The 23,542-nt window shown below is 53.6% G+C and overlaps 2 protein-coding genes across 5 annotated transcripts in view; both read left to right on the top strand.

The window, feature by feature from the left end:
* The window catches only part of ARIH2 (ariadne RBR E3 ubiquitin protein ligase 2), a 45,179-nt gene extending 40,933 nt beyond the window's left edge, over positions 1-4,246 (top strand). For 3 of the 4 annotated variants that reach the window (XM_012538264.3, XM_033413140.2, XM_049716143.1), the window contains 4 exons: positions 721-864; positions 1,463-1,531; positions 2,908-2,991; positions 3,220-4,246. In XM_012538264.3, the coding sequence (XP_012393718.1) occupies positions 721-864; positions 1,463-1,531; positions 2,908-2,991; positions 3,220-3,291 (369 nt within the window). In that variant the 3' untranslated portion in view covers positions 3,292-4,246. Of the gene's footprint in view, positions 1-720; positions 865-1,462; positions 1,532-2,851; positions 2,992-3,219 lie in introns of all 4 variants that reach the window. The other variant, XM_033413141.2, reaches the window with a different exon arrangement.
* A 4,172-nt stretch (positions 4,247-8,418) lies between these two features.
* On the top strand, positions 8,419-23,457 carry P4HTM (prolyl 4-hydroxylase, transmembrane). Its single transcript, XM_004283914.3, has 9 exons — positions 8,419-9,115; positions 9,332-9,413; positions 17,878-18,068; positions 18,928-19,024; positions 20,419-20,581; positions 21,141-21,326; positions 22,067-22,157; positions 22,363-22,486; positions 23,015-23,457. Exons 1-9 carry the CDS (start codon positions 8,780-8,782, stop codon positions 23,233-23,235), a joined length of 1,491 nt encoding a protein of 496 aa, XP_004283962.1. The 5' UTR covers positions 8,419-8,779; the 3' UTR covers positions 23,236-23,457.
* Positions 23,458-23,542: the final 85 nt, after the last annotated feature.

The following is a 23,542-nucleotide window of genomic DNA, read 5'->3' as shown; positions in this document are numbered from 1 at the left end:
GCAGTGGCCTGTGTGGTGCCTCCATAGATATGGCTTTCAGGCTCCACAGGGCGGCCACAGCTAACAAGGAAGGACCTGCTGACCTTGTTTGAATGATGAGTTGAAGGATAATGAAGCATCATCAGACAGTCTTTTCCATCCAGTGCCATGTTTGTTGTTTGTTTTTAATTGAGGTATAACTGACTGACAGTATTATATAATTTTCAGGTGTACAACATAGTGATTCATAATTTTTAAGGGTTATACTCCATTTATAGTTATTATAAAATGTTGGTTATATTCCCTGTGCTGTACAGTATATCCTTGTAGCTTATTTTACACATAGTAGTTTGTATCTCTTAATCCCCTACCCCTATCTTGCCCCTCCCCCTAATCCAGTGCCATCTTAATAGATTCAGAAGGCAGTTCATCCCAGGAAGACCCTTCAGAAGCCCACAGAGCATGGGACATTTGGTTTCTAAGCACAAGAGACCTGTAGTTACCTAGCTTTGCTTCATCCTCAGGGCTCGAGTCCTATTGCCGCAGGGGGGTAGAGTGATCTGGCAGGCAGACAGCTGCTCTGGACAGGGTTGGTAGTGTGGACTGAGGAAGCCCCCCTCTTGCAATCCCAAGGACACACAGTCCCCATCAGCTAGATGAGGCTGTGGCCATTCTGAACTCCTTTTGGATCTCCACCTTCCTGGGACTCCTGCAGCTTTCTCCCTCCTCTGAACCCTGTAGTGGGAGAACCACAACAAGAGCTTGCAGCTGGAGGCACAGACATACCAGCGGATTCACGAGAAGATTCAGGAGAGGGTCATGAATAATCTGGGGACGTGGATCGACTGGCAGTACCTACAGAATGCTGCCAAGCTTTTGGCCAAGGTTTGTACCCCCTCACTCTTCCAGCCCTGTCAGGCCCAGACCTCTGAGGGTGGGAGGCACTGTAGGGGGCAGGGGGCTCAGCACCCTGTGCAGTCCTGCATGCTCCTGCTTATGGGTCCACATTTTGCTGGGCTGTGCCCACTGAGGACCCAGCCCTCTGTGGATGTCCAGGGGATTTTAAGAAGAGTATTCCAGTGCCTTGGCCTGCAGGGAAAGAACTGCAGGGAAAACTAGAGCCCTTTTCTTCTTTTGTCCCATCCATGCATCACTCAAAGGAAAATAAGAGATTGTCTTTGGACAAGTATTGAGATAGATGTGTGGACTCTGATGTCCGACTCAAGAGGGAAGAGCCGTTGAGGCAGCTGCTGGTAATAAATCACAGTGTGGAAAAGGAACTGTGGGTGTTCTGTGACCATTTTTGTTTCAGTTTTTGCCATGTTGTCCCCCAATTCATCTTTTATTTGCCTTGGCCTCATTTCTTTCAGGCCCATACCCGTTGAGCCAGGCTAATTTGCATGGTGGGGTAGAATTGTAAAAGCCACCTGAGATCCATGTAGTTAGGGTCATAGATACAGGTCCCTTCTCTTCTCTGTTGCAGTGTCGATACACCCTGCAGTACACGTACCCATATGCATACTACATGGAGTCTGGACCCAGGAAGAAGCTGGTAAGGCAAAGCGATTCTTCTTCTCTGCTCTCTTAGCTTCAGAGCTGCCCTTCTCTACCTGCACTTTGCAGGAGAGCAAGGACCAGATGCCTGGTTATTGGGAGGGCAAAATCAAAACTGGCAATTGTAAAATTTTATTTCTCCCCTAGGCATTTCCAAAGTAGATCTCAGGTGCTGGTATTTTGTGTAATAGGAAGGCAGATATACTGAAGCCAGTGAACAACTATATTTTTGGGGTGACTGGCTGAAAATGTCTGTTGCCACTTGGGATCCAGTGCCCATGCTTTGGGAGGATATGCAGCTTGCATGTTCCTAAATATAGTGGACTTTGTTTGCATCTTGGTTTAATTTTCATCTTAGATGTTGGGTTGTTTCCCCCCAATTATAAAGTAATTCACACTTATTGTTTAAATGTTGAAAAACTTAGAAAAACATTTACATCATTTATCATCCCACCAGAAAGAAATGACTGCTGTTAGTGTTTTCCAGCCTTTTAAAATTAATATTATTTCTATAATCAAGGTTATATATATAACATTTTTTTGTTACAACTAATTGTTTTTGCAGCTGTTGTTATTTACCCGGCTGGAAAATGCCATTTTGTAATAGTTGCATAAATGTTCCAGTATATGGTTGTACCAACATTTGGGGCATTTATTGTTTCTGTTTTTCACTATCATAAATAAGACATTGGGAAACCTCTTTGTGCAACTGATTTGTGCAGTGGGTATATAATTACTAAGTCAAATGGTTTGAAAATTTTTAAGACTCTTGATTTTCAGAAGGGCTGAAAAAATGCAGTGTTCAGTGAATACAGTGTCTGTGAATATCCACTTTGACTTGTTCTTGTAGCATCCATTTCACTGTATGTTGGGAGCATTCTCTTCAGTGGCTTAAGTTCTTCCCTTTTCTTTGGGGGTGGAGGGTGAGTGTGGCCTTGCCACATGGCTTTACTCCATAGGTAGCCTTTTTTTTTTTTTTTTTTTTTTTTTTTGCGGTCCGCGGGCCTCTCACTGTTGTGGTCTCTCCCGCTGCGGAGCACAGGCTCCGGACACGCAGGCTCAGCGGCCACGGCTCACGGGCCCAGCCGCTCCGCAGCATGTGGAATCTTCCCAGACCGGGTCACGAACCTGTGTCCTCTGCATCGGCAGGTGGACTCTCAACCACTGTGCCACCAGGGAAGCCCCATAGGTAGCCTTTTGATTGGATTCTGGCTCTGGGTACAGGAAGTAGCACTGCTCTCTGAGGACAGTATCAGAGACACGGTTGTCTATAGCTCATGCGAGCCTGAGGTGCTGCATCTGCCCCTCCCATCTGCAGGCCCTGCCCCGGCTACAGCCCCTTCTCCTTTTGACCCTCCTGCTCTACCCATACAGTTTGAATACCAGCAGGCTCAGCTGGAGGCTGAGATCGAAAACCTGTCATGGAAGGTGGAGCGTGCAGACAGCTATGACAGAGGGGTAAGTGCTGTCCTCTTGGATCCTCTGGCAGGCAAGGGAGGGCTGGTGTGGTAATAGGTAACATGGTAGTTGGCATGTAGACTGGAGGCTGCTGCTGAGAAGGGTGGGAAGGTCAGTGCTTTTGACTTCTTGGAGTCCGTGGCAGGGGGGCAGGGGTGGGGTGGCTTTAGCTGCTCCCTGCTCATGGGACTGGGCCATGCAAGCACCTATCTTGCTTCCTTGGTGCAGGACTTAGAGAACCAGATGCACATAGCAGAGCAGCGGAGGAGAACCCTGCTGAAGGATTTCCATGACACCTAGGTTGGGACATGGACGTGCCAGAGTGAGGAAGATGTGGCTGCGAGGTCTCCCGGCTGCTGTACTGCATGCTGCAGGCTCTGCCTTTCACAACCCCAGGCAACAGCCAGGGCCCCACTCCTGAGAGACACTGGCCACACACCTCTTAGTCGATTTCTGTTTTTTTTTTTTCCCTCATCTTTTGCTTTTTGTTTTTCCCAGGGTAGAGGCCATGTTGAATTGGCCTCTTCTCAGGACCTTTAATTCCCCCTGGATGGTTGTTGGGAGGGAGGGAAAGTTTTTTTTGAATGACTATTAATAGGATTAGATCATTACAACTTATAATTTTCAAAGGTTGTACAATTATACAAAAAAGAGGGGGCAAACAAACCATAGAATTACACAGAACCCTTTTTAAAAATAAATTGGCATTGGAGTGTTTTAACCTCTAGCTATTTTACTTAGAATGTAACATATGCTGCCCGCTCACCTTGCCTCAGAATCTCTACTGCAAGAGGGCCCCGGTGGTCTTTGCTTGCCAGATTCATATGTGTTTGGCCACAGCTAGAGTCCCAAGGGAAGAGCATGGGTGGCAGATGGTGGGAAATTAAGTTGGCCTGAGTTATAGGCATGGAGCGCAGGGAATCACATCGTGCCTCCTGTCTGGTCCTTGTAGACCCTTTTGTGGTCAGGTGCACTGCCTTACGTTGGCAGTGAGGAGACAATACAGAACGGAGTCTTGCCATGGGGTGTCATCCTGTCTGATGGCACTGTGTGTCTGTGGACTCATCTTAATTCTTGAAAGTGAGCTTTACCTGGGTCTGGCTACTCAGGCCAGAGCCCACAGCAGAACACATAGGTGGGCTTGTGGCCCTCCAGACCAGGGGATGTGAGTTCAGCACAGTTTTCTTTTGTTTTCTAAAGATAGAGATCCACTTTTAAAGGGGATTGTTCCCCCAAATAAATTTGTTTTACCTTGGTTCCTTCTTTTGTGCCAGTGTTCCCGTGGTGTGACTCTGACCAGGTTCACACACAGCCATACCTGACACTGTCCTGCTACACTTTCCTCTGGTGAACGTTAGGGTCAGAGTTCAGCATGGTCCTCCCAAGGACGGACTCTGGTCTGCCTGGCTCAGGGACCTTGTTTGCACAAATTGTTTTCATGTTAACCTGGAGTGTATGTCTCCATTACCCACTCTAGGGGTTGGTTGCGCTCCCCTTGCCTGGTTTCAGCTATTGGAGGACAGCACCTCTAGGGTCTGGGAGTCTGAGGCCAGCACGGTTCTTGATTTGTGGTCCCAGCTCCTGTACCACAAGGGGCGGGCCAGGGAAAAAGGCCAGCTTTTTCACAGTGCAGAGGAACAAGTGGTTTGCATGGTGTCCTACCTGTCCTGAACCTGGTCCTGTGGGCCTTTCAGAAGTTACATCTGTGATTCCTGGGGTTTCTATGGCTTTTTTCAGTGCCTCCACTCTGAGGCCGGCAGAGTTGTCCATACTCGATAGGGCCTCCTTGACCTCCTGGAAGAGTTGCTTAGGAGATCTGTGAATAAATATTGTGTTGGAAATTCTTTGATATTCAAACATTTTCACCTCAGTCGGTAATTTCCCAGGTACCATGTAAGCTGTAAACTGAATCACTCTTGAAGGCAGAGGACAGCTGTAACTCTTGGAGTCATGGGGTACATAGTCGGCTGCAGGCTCCCTTTCTCCCCAATCAGATTTTGCCTCTTCCTGTCATCTCCTGCAAGGAAAGGACCACGGGGTGGAGCGGTAGGACAAGTTAGGAGTATAGCAGATGAACCCAGAGTTGGACAGTGCTGAGCTAACTGAAGGAGAAGAGTGCCTGCTGCGGGACCTAGGGGTGGGGTGTGACTGTTGCATTGGCCCATGGAAGATCCTGGTGTCTGGAGCTTTTACCTCTGCATTGAGTCCTTTCTGTGTCACCGCCATGGCAGCGGCAGGAGCTGAGTTGCAGCTCTGCACCTTAAGTCACACCCTCGGCACCCTGGGCATTTTTTGGACTGCACAGCTACCACATAGTGCATTTGCATCCAGCTGTGGCCCCAACCACTGGAGCTGCAGGAGGTTCTGTGCCCAGACTGCAGCCTGCAGCCCTTGATCTGCAGAGAGCTTTCTTTCGTGCCTCAAGTGGCTGTCTCTTGTTAACATCAGGAAGATAGAAAAGGTCAGGCAGAATTTTTCTGCCCTGCAAAGGAAGGCACAGTGTTTTCATGAATTTACCATGTATCTTTGTTTTCTTCAAAGAAAAAGTTGAGGTGATGTCATCTGCTCAACCTTGAGTGGTTTATTCAAAATAAACTGCAAGTTTCTGATTATAAAAGTGTGTGCAGAGTCATTCTTCAAAGGATCCAAGTAGCCTTCTGAGTCAATGCCCCCGGGGGTTCAGGCCACTGAGCACCAAATAGGGGCCTTCCTGTTGGCCAGTCCCCTCTTGCAGAGGGCTGTGAAGGCCCCACTGGCCTGACTGCTCTGCCTTTCTTCCCTTTCTGGGGAGAGGTCACCTGTGGAGGGAAGTGGAATATCCTGGTACTTTTGGCTTTCCTTTCCCTCCTTGGGTGCAGGCCAAACCATTCCCCACCAAACACAGATCCCAGGATGTGGTAATGTACTGATTCTAATGCCCTACAGCCCTGCTGAGTCCCTGAGCTGCTTATTCAGAAGATCCTTGGGTCCCTCCAAAACAGATGTGGGAGCAAAGGGCCATGGAGTATGGAAGCGGGACTTGTGGCTTCACAGGGGCTCTGGGCTTAGGAAGAGAGGACTCTTGACAGGAACTGGAAATGTTTGGAGTTTAATCCCAAAGGCTGAGGACAGGAAACAGAGCTTGGATTCTGAACAAGGGGGTCTGCATTTGTGGTGTCAGGAGTGGTGGCAACTTCACTGATAGGGGTGAAGGCTCCAGCGCTGTGGGCAGCACAGCATGCACAGGGCAGCCAAAGCCGGGGAGGTCCCAGACACTGCTAGTCAAGTCCACAGCTGCTCCTCTTTGGACTTCAGATGTGCCAAGCCCCATGCTCAGCACCTGGGCATACAATAGTGTGCAAAAGATACATGGTCTCTACCCTCTAGGAGCCTCCAGAACATGGAAGACACAGACAGAACTGGTCACTAGTGAATGTTTTCACTGAGGCAGCAAGGCCAGGGGCTGAAGAGCTGCTCCTGCAGATCAGTGGGCAGGATACCAATGGCCTTGGCACCATACCCTTGGTGATCTTAGAACAAGAGAAGATAGCACATTCTAGCAAAATCTGGAGGAGGGATTTTCCACATACTCTTCAGGGCTTCCTGCAACAATCTGAGCATTGCCTATATAGTGAGCTCTATTTTGGGCACGGAGGACATAGCCATTGAATTTGTTAGACCAGTTCCTGTCCCCACAAGATAATCACACTAATGGTCACTGAGCACATATCCACTTAGTCGTCACAGCAGCCCTGTGAGGTAGGTGCTGTCACCGTCCAAAATGAGTAATTTGCCCAAGGTCATCATTCTAGTAAATGGCAAAACAAAAAACATTCACTGATAGAAATTGGAAAGTAAATCCAACTTTTGTAATAGAGATTAAAACACAGCTCAGCACAAGACCCAGATTCGACTATGTATCATGACTGAGATGGGACTGCCACCCCCGTGAGGTGAGCCAGCCTGGGTGGTAAGAGGTTTAGATATCAAAAAGGCCATAGCTTTTAAAAGGTCAAGAAATTATAGTTTATGCTGTGGTTGTGAAATTCCCATAGCCAATAGCAGGCAGAGCAGAAAGGGGGTGAGGCGCCCCCCACTTCCCACCCAACCTGCTTGCCCCTCTGGTGATGTTAGCTGTGCATAGCAGTAAGCATAACTCAATTGGATAGTGGTAATAGGAACTTAGGAGAATGGAGTTCAGGAAAATAGTTTAAGGAACATGAGCATTTTGTGGTGATTTAATTATAGGTTTTAAAAAGCTAAAAAGGAAATGGTCTCAACATTCATTCATGGATACCAGAAAACCATGACATCTGGAATTCATTTCAGGAAGAAGGGCCAGGTCCTCGCTGCCTCTGTCTTTGCCTCCATGTTGGGAGAGTCCAGACTTGCCAGTTGCCTACAGAGCTCAGTTCCTACTCCATCTGAAGCAGGATGCTGGACCACTGGAGGTGTTTGGTCAGCATCCCAGCTTTGGCTGAGCCCCAAAGGTTCCCATTGCCACCTGCCCTGCCCCCCGCCTTGAAAACATCCAGAACTTCTCCTTTTATTGGACAGTGCTTCTCTAGTTTCCTAAGGAGATTGACAAGATAGTCCCTAAAGGTGACTGGATGAACCCATGTATTGGGTTGGCCAAAAAGTTCAGCAACATGTTATGGAAAAACCTGAACAAACTTTTTGGCCAACCCAATACTTGGGCACTGATGAAATCTGCCATTGTGTGTAGAATCTCCAAGAGAAGAAGATGGGGCTGCCCTACTGAGAAGACCAGAAAATGCACACTCTACTTGTCTGGGAGGAAGTTGGAGGGGGAGGGCGTCTTAACAGTGTAAAGACAAACCACCGGTGGGACCTGCCTCAATGATGTTCCTCTTGTCTGCATGTCCACCTCGGGGGTGGGGGTGGGGGTGAGCAGAGAACGAAAAAGACCAGGTTTGGGCACTTGGCCACTGGTATGTCCTCCCACATCCATATTTGGGGATAATCTGGGTTTAACTTTCCTCCGAGGCGTTGGTGTCTCAATTATGGAAAAGTCCCTTTCTCCCTCTTCATATGTGCCAGCGCTGAGGCAAGGAGAGTTCCTGTGAACCTGAGCACCTGCAGCATTCCTGCAGGTTACTGTTAGGGTGCCAGGGCTCCTCCAGGAAGCCCTGTCTGACCACTCCAGACTGGGTCCCCCGTCTATGCGACCCCGCACATCAGGCAGTTGCTTCCTAAGACCTGACTCCTGCAGCCCTTCCCGGGAGGTTCAGACCGACCGCAGAGCAGACCTCCAAGGCGTTTCTTGGCCGCCTACACTGGCGAGTGTCAGTGCCGAATGCCTTGGGTCCGACGCCACCACAATGTGCGCAGTCATCGGATTCCGCGGCGCCCCAACCCGCCGCAATATTGAATCATCTTTTGGCACTGCCTCCTCCTTGTTGCCACCCCACTCCTGGGAGCGAGAAAATGCAGACCATACTGTTCCGGGAAGAGGGAAGTGCGTCTCAACCGGGGAACGGAGGAACTACCAGTGGGGTTTCCTGTAACTGTGCTGCTCTTGTCTGCATCTACATTTGGGGGGCGGCTTCTGCCCTGGGGAGTGTGCATCTCCTACTAACGATAAAGCAGCTCGGGAAGAGGAACTTCAGTGTGGGCCGGGGTTCAAGAAGCGGAGATCTTGAGTGCAGCGCGGGCGCGGGATCCCCAGGAACCCCCTGCTGGTGACCGCCGCGCGCGCTGGCTCGGCGGCGGTGGTTCTGGCTACGGCGCGGCGCGACGCTGACAACCCCGCGGCCCCTCCCCTGGGTGCGCGCGCAACCTGGGCACCATGGCGGCGGCGGCGGCGGCAGGCCGGCGGCCTGAGGCTGTGAGTCCTCAGTGGGCGCCGCCCCAGCACGACCCGGCCGGGGCAGCGGCGGGACTGGGTGACTGTGAGGACACACCGGTCCGGCCGCTGTGCAAGCCTCGCGGCATCTGCTCGCGCGCTTACTTCCTGGTGCTGATGGTGTTCGTGCACCTGTACCTGGGCAACGTGCTGGCGCTGCTGCTCTTCGTACACTACAGCAACGGCGACGACAGCAGCGACCCCGGGCCCCAGCGCCGGGCCCAGGGCCCCGGGCCCGCGCCAACCTTACCTCCCCTCACGCGGCTGGAGGGCATCAAGGTGAGGCCTCCGCCGCGGCGCGCTCCAGGCCCTGCACCGCCGAGCCCGAGAAGGCCGGCAGTCAGCCTGGGGCTCCACGCTGCTCCCTGCGCCGTCCCGGCCTGCCGCGCGCACCCCCTCACTCGCCCGCCGCCGCCCACCGGGCCGGGGCGTCTTTTCCTTTCTCGCACGTAGGGGCCTGGCGCCCGAGCTGCCCGCTGTGCCGCTTTCCCTTAGGTGGGGTATGAGCGCAAGGTCCAGCTGGTCGCCGACAGGGATCACTTCATCCGAACCCTCAGCCTCAAGCCGCTGCTCTTCGGTAAGTTCGCTGGGCACCCCCAGGAAGGGTCAGGGGCTACGATTTGGTGGCTGCCTTGAGGCTCATTTGACCACGTGACTACTGTTTTGAAAATGGCTGTTTCAAAGTAGCCCTTTCTTTTCCACCCAGAGGTTGCCCCAAGTGAGGTACCCGCCCCCATCTCCAATATAGGGTGACAGGCTGACCTTTCCACACTCCCCTCTGTGACCCCTACTCTCTGCAGCTGATCCTTCCATCACAGGGCTGAGCAATGTGATCTAGAAGCTAGTGTCTAAACATTTCATTGAAACTGTCTTTGGAGGCTCCCTGCCATGGTTAATTCTGTCACATTCTAGAATGGGGGGAGGGTCGGACAGACTGATAACCAGGTCCTAGCTGATCTCAGGACCTGTAAGGGGAAATTCCACTCCCAAAGTGGGTCTGATAAGCAGGCTGTCCAAATGTGGGTAAGCTGGTGCCCCCCAAACCTGCCCCACAAGGGCACCAGCCTTTGCTACCAGCACTCTGGGATTCTTCTTAGGATGGAGTTTTGTGTTCAGCCATTACAGTAGGCAGAGCCTTCCAGGGTGACCTCATTTGGAACCAGCATCATAGCTCACATTTTCTGAGCTCTTGTTATGTGCTAGACTTATGTGATCATTCCATTTAATTCTCACAACCCCTCTATGAGGTGTGTGTAGGTCCCACTGTCAGGCTAGTGGGTGAGAAAGTGAGGCACAGAGAGCCCCTGTTGCTTGGCCAGGCTCACACAGCTAGTTCAGGGTGAAGCTAGGATTAGAACAAGGCAGACTTTCTCTACAGCCTGCACTCTAAAGCCAACGTGCTAGTTGTGAAGACCCTGAAGTCCTTCAAAGACTACCAGTACCAACAAGATGGGGGTCCCCAGACCCATGACCTTGCCCAAGATAGGTTTTCCCACCCCAGTCCTGGGTACCCAGCCTCAGTGACACACTTACCTGCAGACCTGAGGTGTTCCTGGCTGCTGGGGGATGGAAGGGGTAAGGGGCTTTCAGGAGGGGACTGGGAACCAAAGCAGAGCATCTGAGCGCATGCTGTCAACCCTAAGGCGAGGGCCCTGGTTGGGGATTATGCCTAGACCTGTGAGAATGATTTCACATAGATTAGGATGTCAGTCCTGTTGTAGGGAAGGCACTAAAAGATTATTATTATTATTGCATAATGTTGAAGTCTGAGCAAAGCACTAGTTCAGGTGCCGGGAATACAGAATTGGACAAAATAGGAAAACAAAAAACACCTGAAGCTGACAGTCGAATGAGGTTACAGACAAATAAACACGCATGGTGTGTCAGATGGTGATAAGTGATCACAGACAAGTAAGGCAGAATTTCAACTGGAGTTGAAACTGAGTAAGGTGGTCAGGGTGGGCCTCCCTGAGAAGGATATTTGAGCACAGACCCGCAGGAGCTGTGGGATGAAGCCAGGTAGCTGTCAAGGAACAGGTGATCCAGGCAAGGGAACAACTCTCCCCATTACTACTCCACTGTTGTGAGACGGACACATTGAGGTGGGTGTACTTTCTCTCATCAGCCTTTTTGGACCCGTATGTACTTAATTCAGACATATGTTAGGTTAAGTGAGCCATGAGGCATAACCCCTAACCCTAACCCCCTAACATGCAGCTTGTTGCGTCAAAGTCCTACAAAGCAGAGAATGAGAAACCCAGACCCGAAGTCACCAAGAGTACATTACGGGAAGCAGAAGAGATTTGACAAAAGGTAAACTGATTCTGGTTAAGCCATCAGATGGGTTTCTGTTTGTGCAGATAAATTACAAAGGGCATGATTAGGAGAACTGGGCAGTTGCAGCAAGACCTTCCTAATCATTGTTCTCATTTCCTCCAAAATTCTTACACTACCTTTGAGTCTATTGGTGAAAGATGCCCCAGGTTTTACTCAGAAAGTCCTGGGGCTTGCTGCTTGGTGAAATGAGGTGAGACAAATGAGGAAGAGGTCGGTGATTATAAGAAGTCCAGTTGTGAGACAGGCTAACCACAGGGGAGAGGGTGTCCAAGGAGGGGCAGTTCCTGAACGTGGTGTTGGATGAATCCAAAGAAGGAAGCCTCACCCCAAGAAGGAGCAGTGTCTCTGTTTTCTGTGCCTGCCTGTCCATCCACCTACTGTCGCCCTAAAGAGGCAGGCAGGGCCCAAGGAGAATGGGCCCGCTATGCCACCTTGCCCTACTGTGACCCACCATCAGGGACCCAAAATGCCAGGGCTCAAGGGGTAGGTGTTCAGGGTGTCAGCTGGGGCAAGGGGACTGGGTTTTACCCTAGGGTGCCTCCATCTCTTTGGAAGGGAACCCCACCACTTCACAGGGAAATCCTCACGTAACCTTCAGCCTCTCCCTTTGGGGGAAATTTCCTGTTTCCCACCTTTGTTCCTAGAGACATTTGGTAAGTGGGACCTGGGCCACAAAAGGCCCCCCCGTGAGTTCCTGGAGGATACCTGCTTGACTGTGGTAGGCATTTCCCAAGGATTTGGACCGTTGTCCTGTTCAGTTCAGAAGGGAGGTGTTCCAGTTCTGACTCACTGTCGCCTCTCTAGGGACATTGTTTTCTCTCATGTGGCTCACTTCTCCCTCCACCTCACACTCATTCTGTATTTAAACAGCAGATCAGATCTCATCACTCCCTTCCTTAAAAGCCTCCATGATTTCCCATTCCACTTCTACGTCTCATTTGGTGCTCCAAGACCCTCTCATCTCTCAGACCTCATCTCCCACCACCCTTCCCTCACTCACCCCCTGTTGATTCTCAGACACCAAGCTCATTGCTGCCTTGGCGCCTTTTTTTTTTAATTAATTAATTTATTTTTGGCTGTGTTGGGTCTTCGTTGCTGCGTGTGGGCTTTCTCTAGTTGCGGTGAGCGGGGGCTACCCCTCAGGGTGCATGGGCTTCTCATTGCGGTGGCTTCTCTTGTTGCAGAGCACAGACTCTAGGCTCGTGGGCTTCAGTAGCTGTGGCACGCAGGCTCAGTAGTTGTGACTCGCAGGCTCTAGAGCGCAGGCTCAGTAGTTGTGGCACACGGGCCCAGTTGCTCCGCGGCATGTGGAGTCCTCCTGGACCAGGGCTCGAACCCGTGTCCCCTGCACTGGCAGGCGGACTCTTAACCACTACGTCACCAGGGAAGTCCTGCCTTGGCGCCTTTATATGCACAGTTCCCTCCACCAGAAGCCTCAGACTTGGCTCTCACTGAGGGTGCCTTCCCCCGCATCAGGCCTCTGCTCAAACCTCGCCTCCTCAGAGACCTCTCTCCACCTCAGACTGGTCTCAAGAGGTTTCCAGGCTCTCTGTTGTGTCAGCCTGCTCCGTTTTCTTCTCAGCGCTTAGCATCATTGGAAACTATCTTCTGTATTTATTTGTTAATTGTGTCTTTGCCCCTAAAGGTTAGCTGCATGTGTGGAAGGCCTGATTTGATATGGCTGTGTGTCCAGCGGCCAGAGTCTACTGCTGACAATTATTGGCCAGCTGGAGGGGTTTACTAGATACTCTCAGCCAGTCCAGCACCTGTCTTTGTGTGCAGAGTGGCCTCCACCATCACCCTGGGCAGGTGCCACCTTATTTGGCACCCTCTTCAAGAGCAGCAGGGGGCACTTCCAGTGGGCCAGCAAGAGTTTTAGTCCACTTTCTTAACTATTTAAGGTAAATGAGTAATTGATACCAGTACACAAAACAATGTATGTTAAAACCATAACTGCTTTATTATAGGATTTCCAGACCTATTCTTTTTCAGCTTAAAAAAAACAATAAAGCAGTTACATAAGACCACTGTGCTCTCTTGACAGAAGCGCAGAAGTAGGGAAAGAATTGTAGTATGCATATTAGTTCAGGTTTGTAAGCAGCTTAATGCAGTTTTCTGTATGAACCCCCCTGCTGTTCCACAGGCCCGCTGCTTGGCAGGATTGTGGACTCAGTAAAGGTCAGGAAGATATAATTGAGTCTGTCTGGGGCTTGACAAGCAGCATAGTGCCTGGGTGAGCGTAGCCTGAGGCTTTGTGCCTGCCCTGAGGCTCAGCTTGGGATGCTGGGGCTTGTGGGCAGGAGCAGGGCATCAGCCAGGCCGGCATCCCAGGTCTGGGAAGTTCAGAAAGGTAGTCTTGCCTGCCCAGCACACAAGCCTAGCTGACTTTTTCCAGGAGGAAGGACCACAGAAGTGGACTTCTGCCCTGCCTTGTGCTGGTCCTGGGTGAGCCTTGGAGTTACTCTGGACTCTGGTCTGCAAATATCCATGGAGGGCAGCAGAAAGAGGGTTTTATGTGTGTCCAGGGGAGCACATGGTCTGCGTGGCCACTGCAGAGGCTGTGGCTATAAAGTCCCAGGCTCTCCCCACCTGGGTTGACTCTATTCTGGGCACTGGTGATGATGCCACCTGCACATGGCCAGCTGCAGATTTCTGTGGCCCTGGCTCCAACCATAGGCCGTGGTTACCAGCAGACCGTGACCCTGCACCTCCCCACTCAGCACGTAGGTCCCAGCATACTTTCCGCGCAGGAGGTTGTACACACACGTGGCATCCAGCTGTAGCCAGCATCGCAGAGTAGGCGCCAGCTCCCCAGGGGGCAGTGAGCCCGCCTTCAGCACCTCTAGCTGTGAGTCCAGGTCGCAGTCTGAGGGTCCGGAGGATGACCCACTGCGCCAGGAGAGCCTAACCTTCACTGCTGAATGGGATCAGAGGGCCGAGGTGATGAGCCTGGCCCCTCTGAGTATCCCCATCTTCCCCTCCACCTGGTAAGCCAAACCCTCTTGTCTGATGTTCTGCTCTTGGAATCAGGGTCCTAGAGAAGGCCTGTCCTCCTGGAATGTTGTTTTTTTAGCAATTATTAAAGGAACTTATTTTTTAGTTCTAATCAGGCATAATGTTTGGGTATCCCCTCTTTCTTTTGTCTTAGCACCAAGCCAGGAGTTGTAATGAACCCACTTGTAAGGGGGTGTAAGGGGTGCTGGGCACCAGAGGCTCACCAAAATCGCTAGCACAGAGCGTGTCCAGGACCTCCTTGGACAAGCTGGTGTCCTGCAACTCACAGTCCCTGCAGCTGGCACGCGGCACTGGGGGGAGGAGCTGAGTGAGGCTCCCCCTGGACCCCGGGTGGAGGAGGGGAGCCATCAGCAGGGGTTTCTCCCACTTTCCCCTTGTTCTTTACCCTTTCTGAGATGGATGGCCGCTGTGGGTTGTCCCTCTTCTTTCCCACCAGAGAGACCCAGTTACCTGATCCCCGAGAGCTGTGATTTGAAAGGGTGGGGTGCAGCCTGTGGGGCTGAGAAAGGGTTAGACCAGCCTAGAAGCTGTGTAGAGACTCACGTGGGCGGCTCGGGCAGGAGCCGTTGGAGATGGCAGCCACGCAGAGGCCGTGGCCAGCGGGGAAGCGTCCGCAGTGCAGGATGGCTGGCCAGGGGTAGCCATAGCAGGCCATGATGGGGGCGCAGCTGGTCTGCACGGCATCGCACAGGCTTCGGCACGGGTAGATGACCCTGCAGGGCAGGGAAAGTGTCAGGGGCAGCGGGTGCTCAGGACCAGGGTTCCTGGATTCCAAGCTGGGGCCTCTGTGTGCTCCTAGCTCTAGGCCTGGCCAGAAACTCCACAGTTGTTGGGCAACGACACCCTGGTCACCTAGCAACAGCCCTGCAGCTGGGCTTCTTGCTCCTTTGCTTGCTGAAATCTTAGCCCTCAGCCCTGGGTCTCCCAGCCCTTCTGTCTTGTAATCCCAGCCCCACCCCTGCCCTGGCCCAGGCTGCTTTCCACCTTTGCAGTGCATCTCCCCCTACAGCTCCGGTGGATACCTAGTGCCTGGGAGAGGGCTGTGGGAGGGGCCCTGCACTCTGGGCCTTCACTCGCCATCTTGGAGGGAGAAAGCAGGGCCCTCCCTCTTGTCCTGAAAGGTCTGCAGGATACTGCAGTTTCTAGCCAGGACTGGGGTTGGCCAAGAGCAAAGGGGCCCAATCCTCAGTTTCTGAAAGAGCCCATTCTTGCTGCTACAGGCATGGTCACCCTGAGGCTCTCGGAAGGGCCCTGGCTCTGCAAAGAAGAAACTGAGGGAGCTGTTGTTCACTGGGTAGGTTAGGCTGGGGAAGAGGAATCAGCCTTGCAATCTCTGGACTCTGAGAGAAAAAGCCACCAGATGAGCCGTGGCTCCATCTCTGGCCAGGATCCTTTGGGCAGACAGAGTTGCCACACCTCACTGGAGAGGGGTTCTCAGCCCCTAGCCTAGAGCGGGCTGCTCACTTGCCCTACCTTGACATTTAAGAGCCCTTGTTGATTTGTGGATCCAGACCAAGGGTGCACACCATTGATAGTCCCCTGCCTATGTCTCCTGTGTCCCATGGGCATCTGCGCTCTCTGCCAGCAACACCCTGACAAAACAATCCTTCATCCTCCTGTCACTGATAGGTACACAGCAATGATTAGTGAAGAGCTTCCAGAGCAGGCCCCCACCCTTACCTGGGAGCCCCTGCCCTACCTGTCGAGGCACACCGGGGCAAAGAGGGAGCAGAGGAAGAGGCGCACATCAGGGTCGCACTCCCTGGCCAGCAGGGGCAACCAGCTGACTGACTGCTGGATGGCCTCGGCTGCTGTGTCATGGTCCAGCAAGTGGGGTAGCCGCATCTCTGTGTAGCCAATGTCGTGGCACAGCGCCATGGCTTGGGGAATGGCCATGCACCGCGTGGGGCCCCAGGGAGCCCCTGCCCCACCGTCACCCGACAGCACCACCAGTGCCACCAGCTGCCACAGCCCTTGATCCATCACCTGCTTTCTCTGCCTTGGTCTCAGTGCACTGAGGTTGGGGGCTTTATAAGGGCTATACCCACACCCCAGGAGCCAATGTTTGCCCAGCTTCCATGTGCTCAGACCCACCTGGTTAGGCCCCAGTGTGCTGACCTGGGCTGTTTGCATTTGAATAGCACATGGCAGGGGGCTGTATAGAGGGTGGCATCTCCTTTGGGCCTGTGAATGACTGGCACCTAATAAACTGAAGAAACCTGGGCCTGTGTTTTCTTTTTCTGGTTTACTTTTCTTGTTTGTTTATCTTTTTAAATGATCAGGAGGTGACTGGTGATTAGCAATTTGGTCCCCCAGTGGATGGCTCACACCCTTTCTGGGTTTGACAGGTTGAGGGGATCAGGCAGGCTGGAGGTGGGGGTGGGGTGGGGTGGCTTTTGTCCTGTCCTCAGTGTCATCGCATCTGGGTCACCTACCTATGGAAGCTGAATCTGGCTGTGAGCCTGGGTTCTGGAGTATGACAGCCTGTGGGGCCCTGGCCAAGTTGCTGATGTCTCTGTGCTTGGGGGATCCTCAGGGAGAGGAAGGGTGAATTAATGGGGCCTGGTTTTCTAGGATGAGTATACGGATTACGGGGTTGATGACATGCTTAGGACAGGACACAGAGTCTGTGCTCCCTAAGTGTGATCTGCTGTGATTACTATTAAAAACTGCTCCAATCCTGGCTCCGAATGGCCATTTCCCTTACTCTTGGCAATGACTGGAACTTCATGCTGAGAGAATAACCCAGAAAAGTGGCAGACCACTCTGCAGGAGTTCTGAGGGGTCACAGTGGCGGCATGGCCCTTCCTCCAGTCAGTTCCTGTGTGGGCCTCTTGTGCCCCGTCAAAGGAAGTCCTCTCTCCCAGGAACAAGAGAATGAAGCAAGGCCCAGGCTCCAGCCCTGGAAGTGCCTGGAGTCACTGGGATGTGGGCTCGCCAGGTGTGAGCTTCACGTTCCAGCTCCACTGAGCTGCTTGTGGAGCTGGTGTGGGGTCATCCAGCCACTGGAGCTAAGCCCCAGGCCTGACTGGCCTTTACTTGGGCTTAGAGGCATGGAGTAGGCATTCAGTGTACATTTGTTCCCAAAGCAAAGGACACTGGGGCATCTTCTCAGAGCATCTGCTAAAAACCTGAGTGACCCCCACTGACCTCCCAGCGCTGGGCAACTCAGTAGTGGACGGATGACCAGCACCCACTTGTGCAAGAGAATGGAGGGCAAGGCCTAGAATGCTGGATGTATTCACTTTGTTTTTATTTGAACAATGCCGAAAAGCAATAATGAAGGCAAAAACCTGCCAACATTCCCCCCGCCCTTTTAAAATATATACCCAGTAAGGAGTGGAGGTCACCCCTCTACCCCTCAGGTCCACCCTCTGGCCTTTGGTCCCACTCCAAGGTGGGTTAGCCCATCCCCAGCTTTGCTCTGGCTCACCTCCCAGGACTCCCCTGGAAATTGTGTGCTCTCAGCATCAAAAAGAGAGGCCCCATGTTCCAAACGCTGGCTAACCTTTGCAGGACAACTTGACCTTGGGGTCACGGTCTAGAGCAGATGTGAAGTCCTCCTGACTTGGTGACCAGCAGGGGACAGGGACTACCCCAAGAACCCTGCAGAGAGGAAGGTATTTATTGGTGCATCAGCATCCTGGCCCGGTTCTTGGCCTCACCCCCCACCCCACCTCTTCTGGCAGAAATCCCTGGCTTCTTGAGTGATGAGGAGTGTCGGCTCATCATCCACCTGGCACAGATGAAGGGGTTACAACGCAGCCAGATCCTGCCCACCGAAGAGTATGAGGAAGCAATGGGCACAATGCAAATCAGCCAGCTGGACCTCTTCCAGCTGCTGGACCAAAACCATGATGGTCGCCTGCAGCTCCATGAGGTTGGGATCCTGGGGCCTGGAGTAGGCACCAGGGTGGGAATGCCCAAAATTGTTTCTGGTGGCCAGGTCACTTGTACTGCTCGGCCCTGGCCCCAAGAGTCAGATGCCACCTCAGATCAACTTGGGCATGCCCAGGGTCCACTTTCCCTCCTAGAGAGCCCCTTGCTGCCCTGGGAACCCCAGAGGATGGCAGGAGAATCTACCTGGAGGTAATGGCATTTATTGCCACAGTTCCCAGGTGGTGTGCTGTCTGTGGTCTGGATTCCTTGCTGCTGTTGCTGGGAGCCCCACAGAATTCATGGTGGATGGGGTGGCAGCTCAGAGGAAGCCAGAAGTCTGCATCTCTCTCTGCAAGCCCCTCACACCCAGGCTTCTGAGAGAGGTCTTGGTGGGGTGCAGGGTCCCTTGCCTATATAGAGTGCCTCACCGAGCCCGATCTTCCTAAGGGGCCTGGTGGTTGTTCACTGGCCAGGCCTCCCCATGGTGCCTCTTCCCTTTTCGCACCCAGGCCCTGGCCTCCCCCACCTCACCTGGGGTATCTGGGTGGGACACAGGCCTGTCCTTTGCTCTGCCTCCAATAGGCTGACAGTGTTCCCCATGGAAGCCACAGTCCCACCAGGGCTGAGAATGGTCATGGCCCACAGGTCTTTTGACTGTCTTCTGGCTTCCTCCCCAGATGCCTCTAGACCTCTCTGCCTACCCTCACTTCAGCTCAGGGACCTTGGGCTCTGTCCTTCGTCCTCACCCATGCCCTATCACCTGAACCCTCAGCCCTACAGAAGGAACTAGGCAGCTGTCTGTGCTCTGGTGACTCTCCATCACTGGGGCCACCCCACTGAGGCACCATTTTGTGCTTTAGGTCCTGGCCCAGACTCGCCTGGGAAATGGACGGTGGATGACTCCAGAGAACATTCAGGAGATGTACTCTGCGATCAAGGCTGACCCTGATGGTGATGGTGAGCTCATACCTTGCCACAGTTCTGTCGCTGTGAGCCTCCTGCCCCCCAAGCCAGGTAGCCTCTATGCCCAGCTTCTAGAGTAGCCAGAGATGAGGAGGTGAGGATCCAGCCTTGCCCTTACCCCTGGGAAGTAGGCAGTAGCTAGACTCTCCCATTCCCTTTGGTGACAGTCTAGAGGGCAGTTCTTGGAGGCTCTTTTGACCTCACCAGGCAGCATCTGGGGTACAGGAGGTATGGTTGCTGGCTGGCAGAGGGCAGAGTGGTATAGCGGGAGCAAAGGAACAGTGAGGTCAGCTTGGCATCTGCCTCTCTCCAGCCAGGCACACGGTCTTGCCCTAGCAGTCGGCCTCTCTGGTCTAACCAAGGTCCCCCTTGCCTTCCTCTTGCCCACCTGGAGTCATGCTAACTGCTTGGGGTCATGTGGGCAGGAGTGCTGTCCTGTAAGCACCCTCGCCTTTGGTAATAACCCCCAGGAAGTTTCTAAGGTGTAGTCATTACTCTCATGTCCAAGTTCTGGACCAGTTGAGGAAATAGGACTTGGAAGAATGGCTTTGTGGCTGGTGAACCCACAGTGAAGAATCTGACTGGGACCTGTGGCTGGAGGGGCATCATGCTGCTACTGCCCCTATGTGCAGAGCTCGTGACAGACTCACAGCCCTCGAGTGCCCCCACCCTCAGAGAAATCTGGGCCGAAGCATGGAAGTGTGTCAGTTGGGTCAGCCGGGATAACATGTAGCAAAGACACCAGCTATTCTTCCAGAACCCTAAGAGGATACAGCCCAGCTTTGTGGGTTGAGCAGGAACAGGGGAGAGTGTTCTCATTTGGGAGAGTGGCCTGGCTTTCTCTGCTGAGGTAGGCTGGTTTACCCAGCGGGCAGGACTGGCCAGGTGTATTCCACTCAGGATGAGACCCGAAGTCACGAAGGAACTCCTGGGGACCGATCCCAGCTTACACCCTACAGTGTGGAAGGCCCTGGACAAAACCCAACACTGAATGCTCTCTTTCTTCGCCCTCTACAGGACCAGAGAGTGGCCATCATGCTCTACAGAGCCAGGCTGGAGGGCCAAGGGCAGTCCTTGGCCTAGTGTCCTGGCCATATGGCTTAAGCTTCCTTTGGAGACCCTGCTCTCTGGCCAGTCTAATAGGGGTTGGGCTTCATCCTTTTGGGGGCAAAAATCAGGGCTTAAACTGAGGAAATGAGCTTCTCTGGGTCTTCCCGTAGGGCCTAATGTGACAGAAGCCAATTTCATCTGACCCGAGTCCAGGTTGAGGGACAGGTGCACATGGCCCCCCAGTGCCTGAGGCCAGGGGTAGGTAGGAAGGTGCAGCCTCCCCACTATGCCCTCCCCACATGGGCTTGGTGGGCATTAATGATGGGTGCCCTGTGCAGGAGTGCTGAGCCAGCAGGAGTTCTCCAACATGGACCTTCGCGACTTTCACAAGTATATGAGGAGCCACAAGGCAGAGTCCAGCCAGCTGGTGCGGAACAGCCACCACACGTGGCTCTACCAGGGCGAAGGTGCCCACCACGTTATGCGCGCCATCCGCCAGAGGTGAGCACCTGAGGCTGTCCTCCCTGGTGCAGGGCCCCCATAGAAGTCCTTAGCTGAGACTGAGAAAACGGAATTGATTAGCCAACTCAGGATTAAGTTCCACTTGTTAGACCAGGATTGGGACTCATTAGGGGACAATTAACAAAAGCAAATTAGCCCTGATTGTGGGAAACAGTAGACATTTGGGATTAGAAACAGAGTGAATGTTTGTTTTCTGCTAATTAGAGAAGTGATCTCTTATCTCTGTCCACAGGACCCCCTGCCCCTGAGCAGCCAGGGGTTTTAGATAAACAGCCTCCTTCCTGGAGGGAGTGTCTCCCCCTCCCCCAACTTAATGAAGATTTCATCTTTCCCACCCAGGGATGTCTCTGGCATCCAGGGAGAAGGGCTCATCATGAGTAACCCCTTCCTGCTCTTACAGGGCCAGTCTGGGGTGGCTTAAGGAGCTTCCAGGGGAAATAGGGGCAGAGCTTGTGGCAGGCCCAGGGTCCACCTTGCCAGCTCCCTCAGGGTGCCACCTGGCATGGGGCTGCCCAGCTGAATGCCTGATGCCCACCAGGGTACTGCGCCTCACCCGCCTGTCGCCTGAGATCGTGGAACTCAGCGAGCCGCTGCAGGTCGTGCGGTATGGCGAGGGAGGCCACTACCATGCCCATGTGGACAGCGGGCCTGTGTACCCAGAGACCATCTGCTCCCATACCAAGCTGGTAGCCAATGAGTCTGTACCCTTCGAGACCTCCTGCCGGCAAGTACCTCCCACCTGAGGGCTGTCTTCAACTCCCAGACCAGGCACCCCGATGACACAAGCACGGCCCTGCCCTGTGGGCTTGCCCCTTGGTATGGGGCCAGGAGAGTGCTGGGCCATCCTGGTCGAGGATACCCCCATCTCTCCCCTCAGGTTGTTTACCAAGTGGCCCAAAAGGGGTGGTCATCTTGTCTCAGTGGCCAGACTGAGGTACCCACAGACACTGAAAGCCGCCCCCAGAGCTCTCAGGCAAGGGGCAAGTTTGGACCCCTGATTCTTTCCGCTCCCTCCCTGGTTATTGATCCTGCTGGCACTGCTGGAGACCTCAGCTTCTCCCTTTGAAGCTATGCCCCCCTCCCCTGCCAAGGTATGGTGGCAGGTCTCTCCTCTTCACGTGGCTGCTCTGGCTCAGCCCCTTCTAGTCACAACCAGCCCTCTGCATGATCTTGCTGCTTCTGCTAGCCTACCTTTCCCAGCTGGCCCTTGGTCAGGGCCATGTAATTTAGCTAATTGCACCTGTGATCTTGGCCATAAAAAAACATTGTGACTGACAGAAAGAGACTGGGTTTGTGGGAAGAAGAATGGGCTAGGGACATCTTGGTACTGACCTGCCGTGTTGTCACTGATCCCAGCCTGCCCCTCTGGCCCTTGGGGACCTGGGCAGCTTATCCTGCCCACAGGTAAGCCCCTGGGAAGCATCCACAGCTGGGAACCTGCTCAACAGTCCCCCTGCCTTACAGCTACATGACAGTGCTGTTTTATTTGAACAACGTCACCGGTGGGGGCGAGACTGTCTTTCCTGTAGCAGACAACAGAACCTATGACGAAATGGTAAGGGCCAACCGAGCTGTTACTCTGGTGGGATGGCAGGGCCTTGGGCAAACAGTACATACCCCTCCAGACCTGGGATGAGGCCTAAACAGTCCCCTGGGGACATCTGACTGGTTTCCCTCTGGCCACCTTTGACTGCCTGTCCTTAGGCTCCTGGCCATACAGTCAGGGCAGCTTGAAAACCCCACCACTCTGCTGCCCACAGAGTCTGATTCAGGATGATGTTGACCTCCGTGACACTCGGAGGCACTGTGACAAGGGGAACCTGCGTGTCAAGCCCCGCCAGGGCACAGCAGTCTTCTGGTACAACTACCTGCCTGATGGGCAAGGTGAGGACCTGTGGCCAGGCCAGGGCTGACTTGAGGGAAGCTTCCCTTTACCCAGCCCTGGTTGCCACCCTGGTGAGCTGTTTCTGGCTGCCCTTCAAATGTTTTTTTGCCCCTAGTGCCTCCCAAAGACCATCCTCAGTGACTTCAGCAGCCTGCACCTGTGCAGCCTCCTGGGCTCTCTGGAACCCTGTCATTCCTTGATGCCCTAGCCTTCCAGCTGACTGGGGCGGGGGACACGTGCACCTTAGTAGCTCAGACTGGGAAGGGCTGTGGACAGGCCGGGCAGCAAGAAAGCTGATTTCAGAGAGCCAGTGGTGTTGATAAGGCATTCGCTAGAGAAAGATGCTGAGCCCCCAAGGAGGCCTTGTGGCCAGATGTTTGCCACTGAAGGTGTGCACAGCTGGGCCTACCCTTGCCATGCACTTGGGCAATATGAGGCCAAGCTCAGGGTCAGCCCACAAGCTCAGCTCAGTCCAGCCTAGATTCCCTCTGGTCCCCTCCCTTGCTCACACCATCCTCCTCTCCTAGGTTGGGTGGGCGACGTGGACGACTACTCGCTGCACGGGGGCTGCCTGGTCACGCGTGGCACTAAGTGGATCGCCAACAACTGGATCAACGTGGACCCCAGCCGGGCGCGGCAGGCACTGTTCCAGCAGGAGATGGAGCGCCTGGCCCGCGAAAGTGGCGCCGACTCGCAGCCGGAGTGGACCCTGGACCGGGCCTACCGCGACACTCGCGTGGAACTCTGAGGGGAGTGTCTGTCGCGGTCCCCAGCCGCAGGTCGCCTGCTGCCCGAGGTTGGGGGCCCTACCCCTGTCCAGCTGCAGGCCAAAGGCCTGGCCGATGTTTTGCCCCATCCCCACCTCCAGCCGCGATTAGGGCACAGTTCCTATATCCATGTTATTTATTGTGTACAGCCCCGTGCTTCCCCACAAATAAAACTACGCGGCTTGGAGCTGCAGGGCCGAGAACCTCGGAACAGGCTGTAGGCATAAAGGGCGGGGCGGGGCGCCGCGGCCGGGTGCATGCTGCGACGTCACGTGAGGGGGAGGGCGA

This window comes from Orcinus orca, chromosome 10 (genome assembly GCF_937001465.1).
Source record: "Orcinus orca chromosome 10, mOrcOrc1.1, whole genome shotgun sequence".
NCBI lineage: Eukaryota > Metazoa > Chordata > Mammalia > Artiodactyla > Delphinidae > Orcinus > Orcinus orca.
This window is presented reverse-complemented; position numbering and strand designations above follow the sequence as displayed.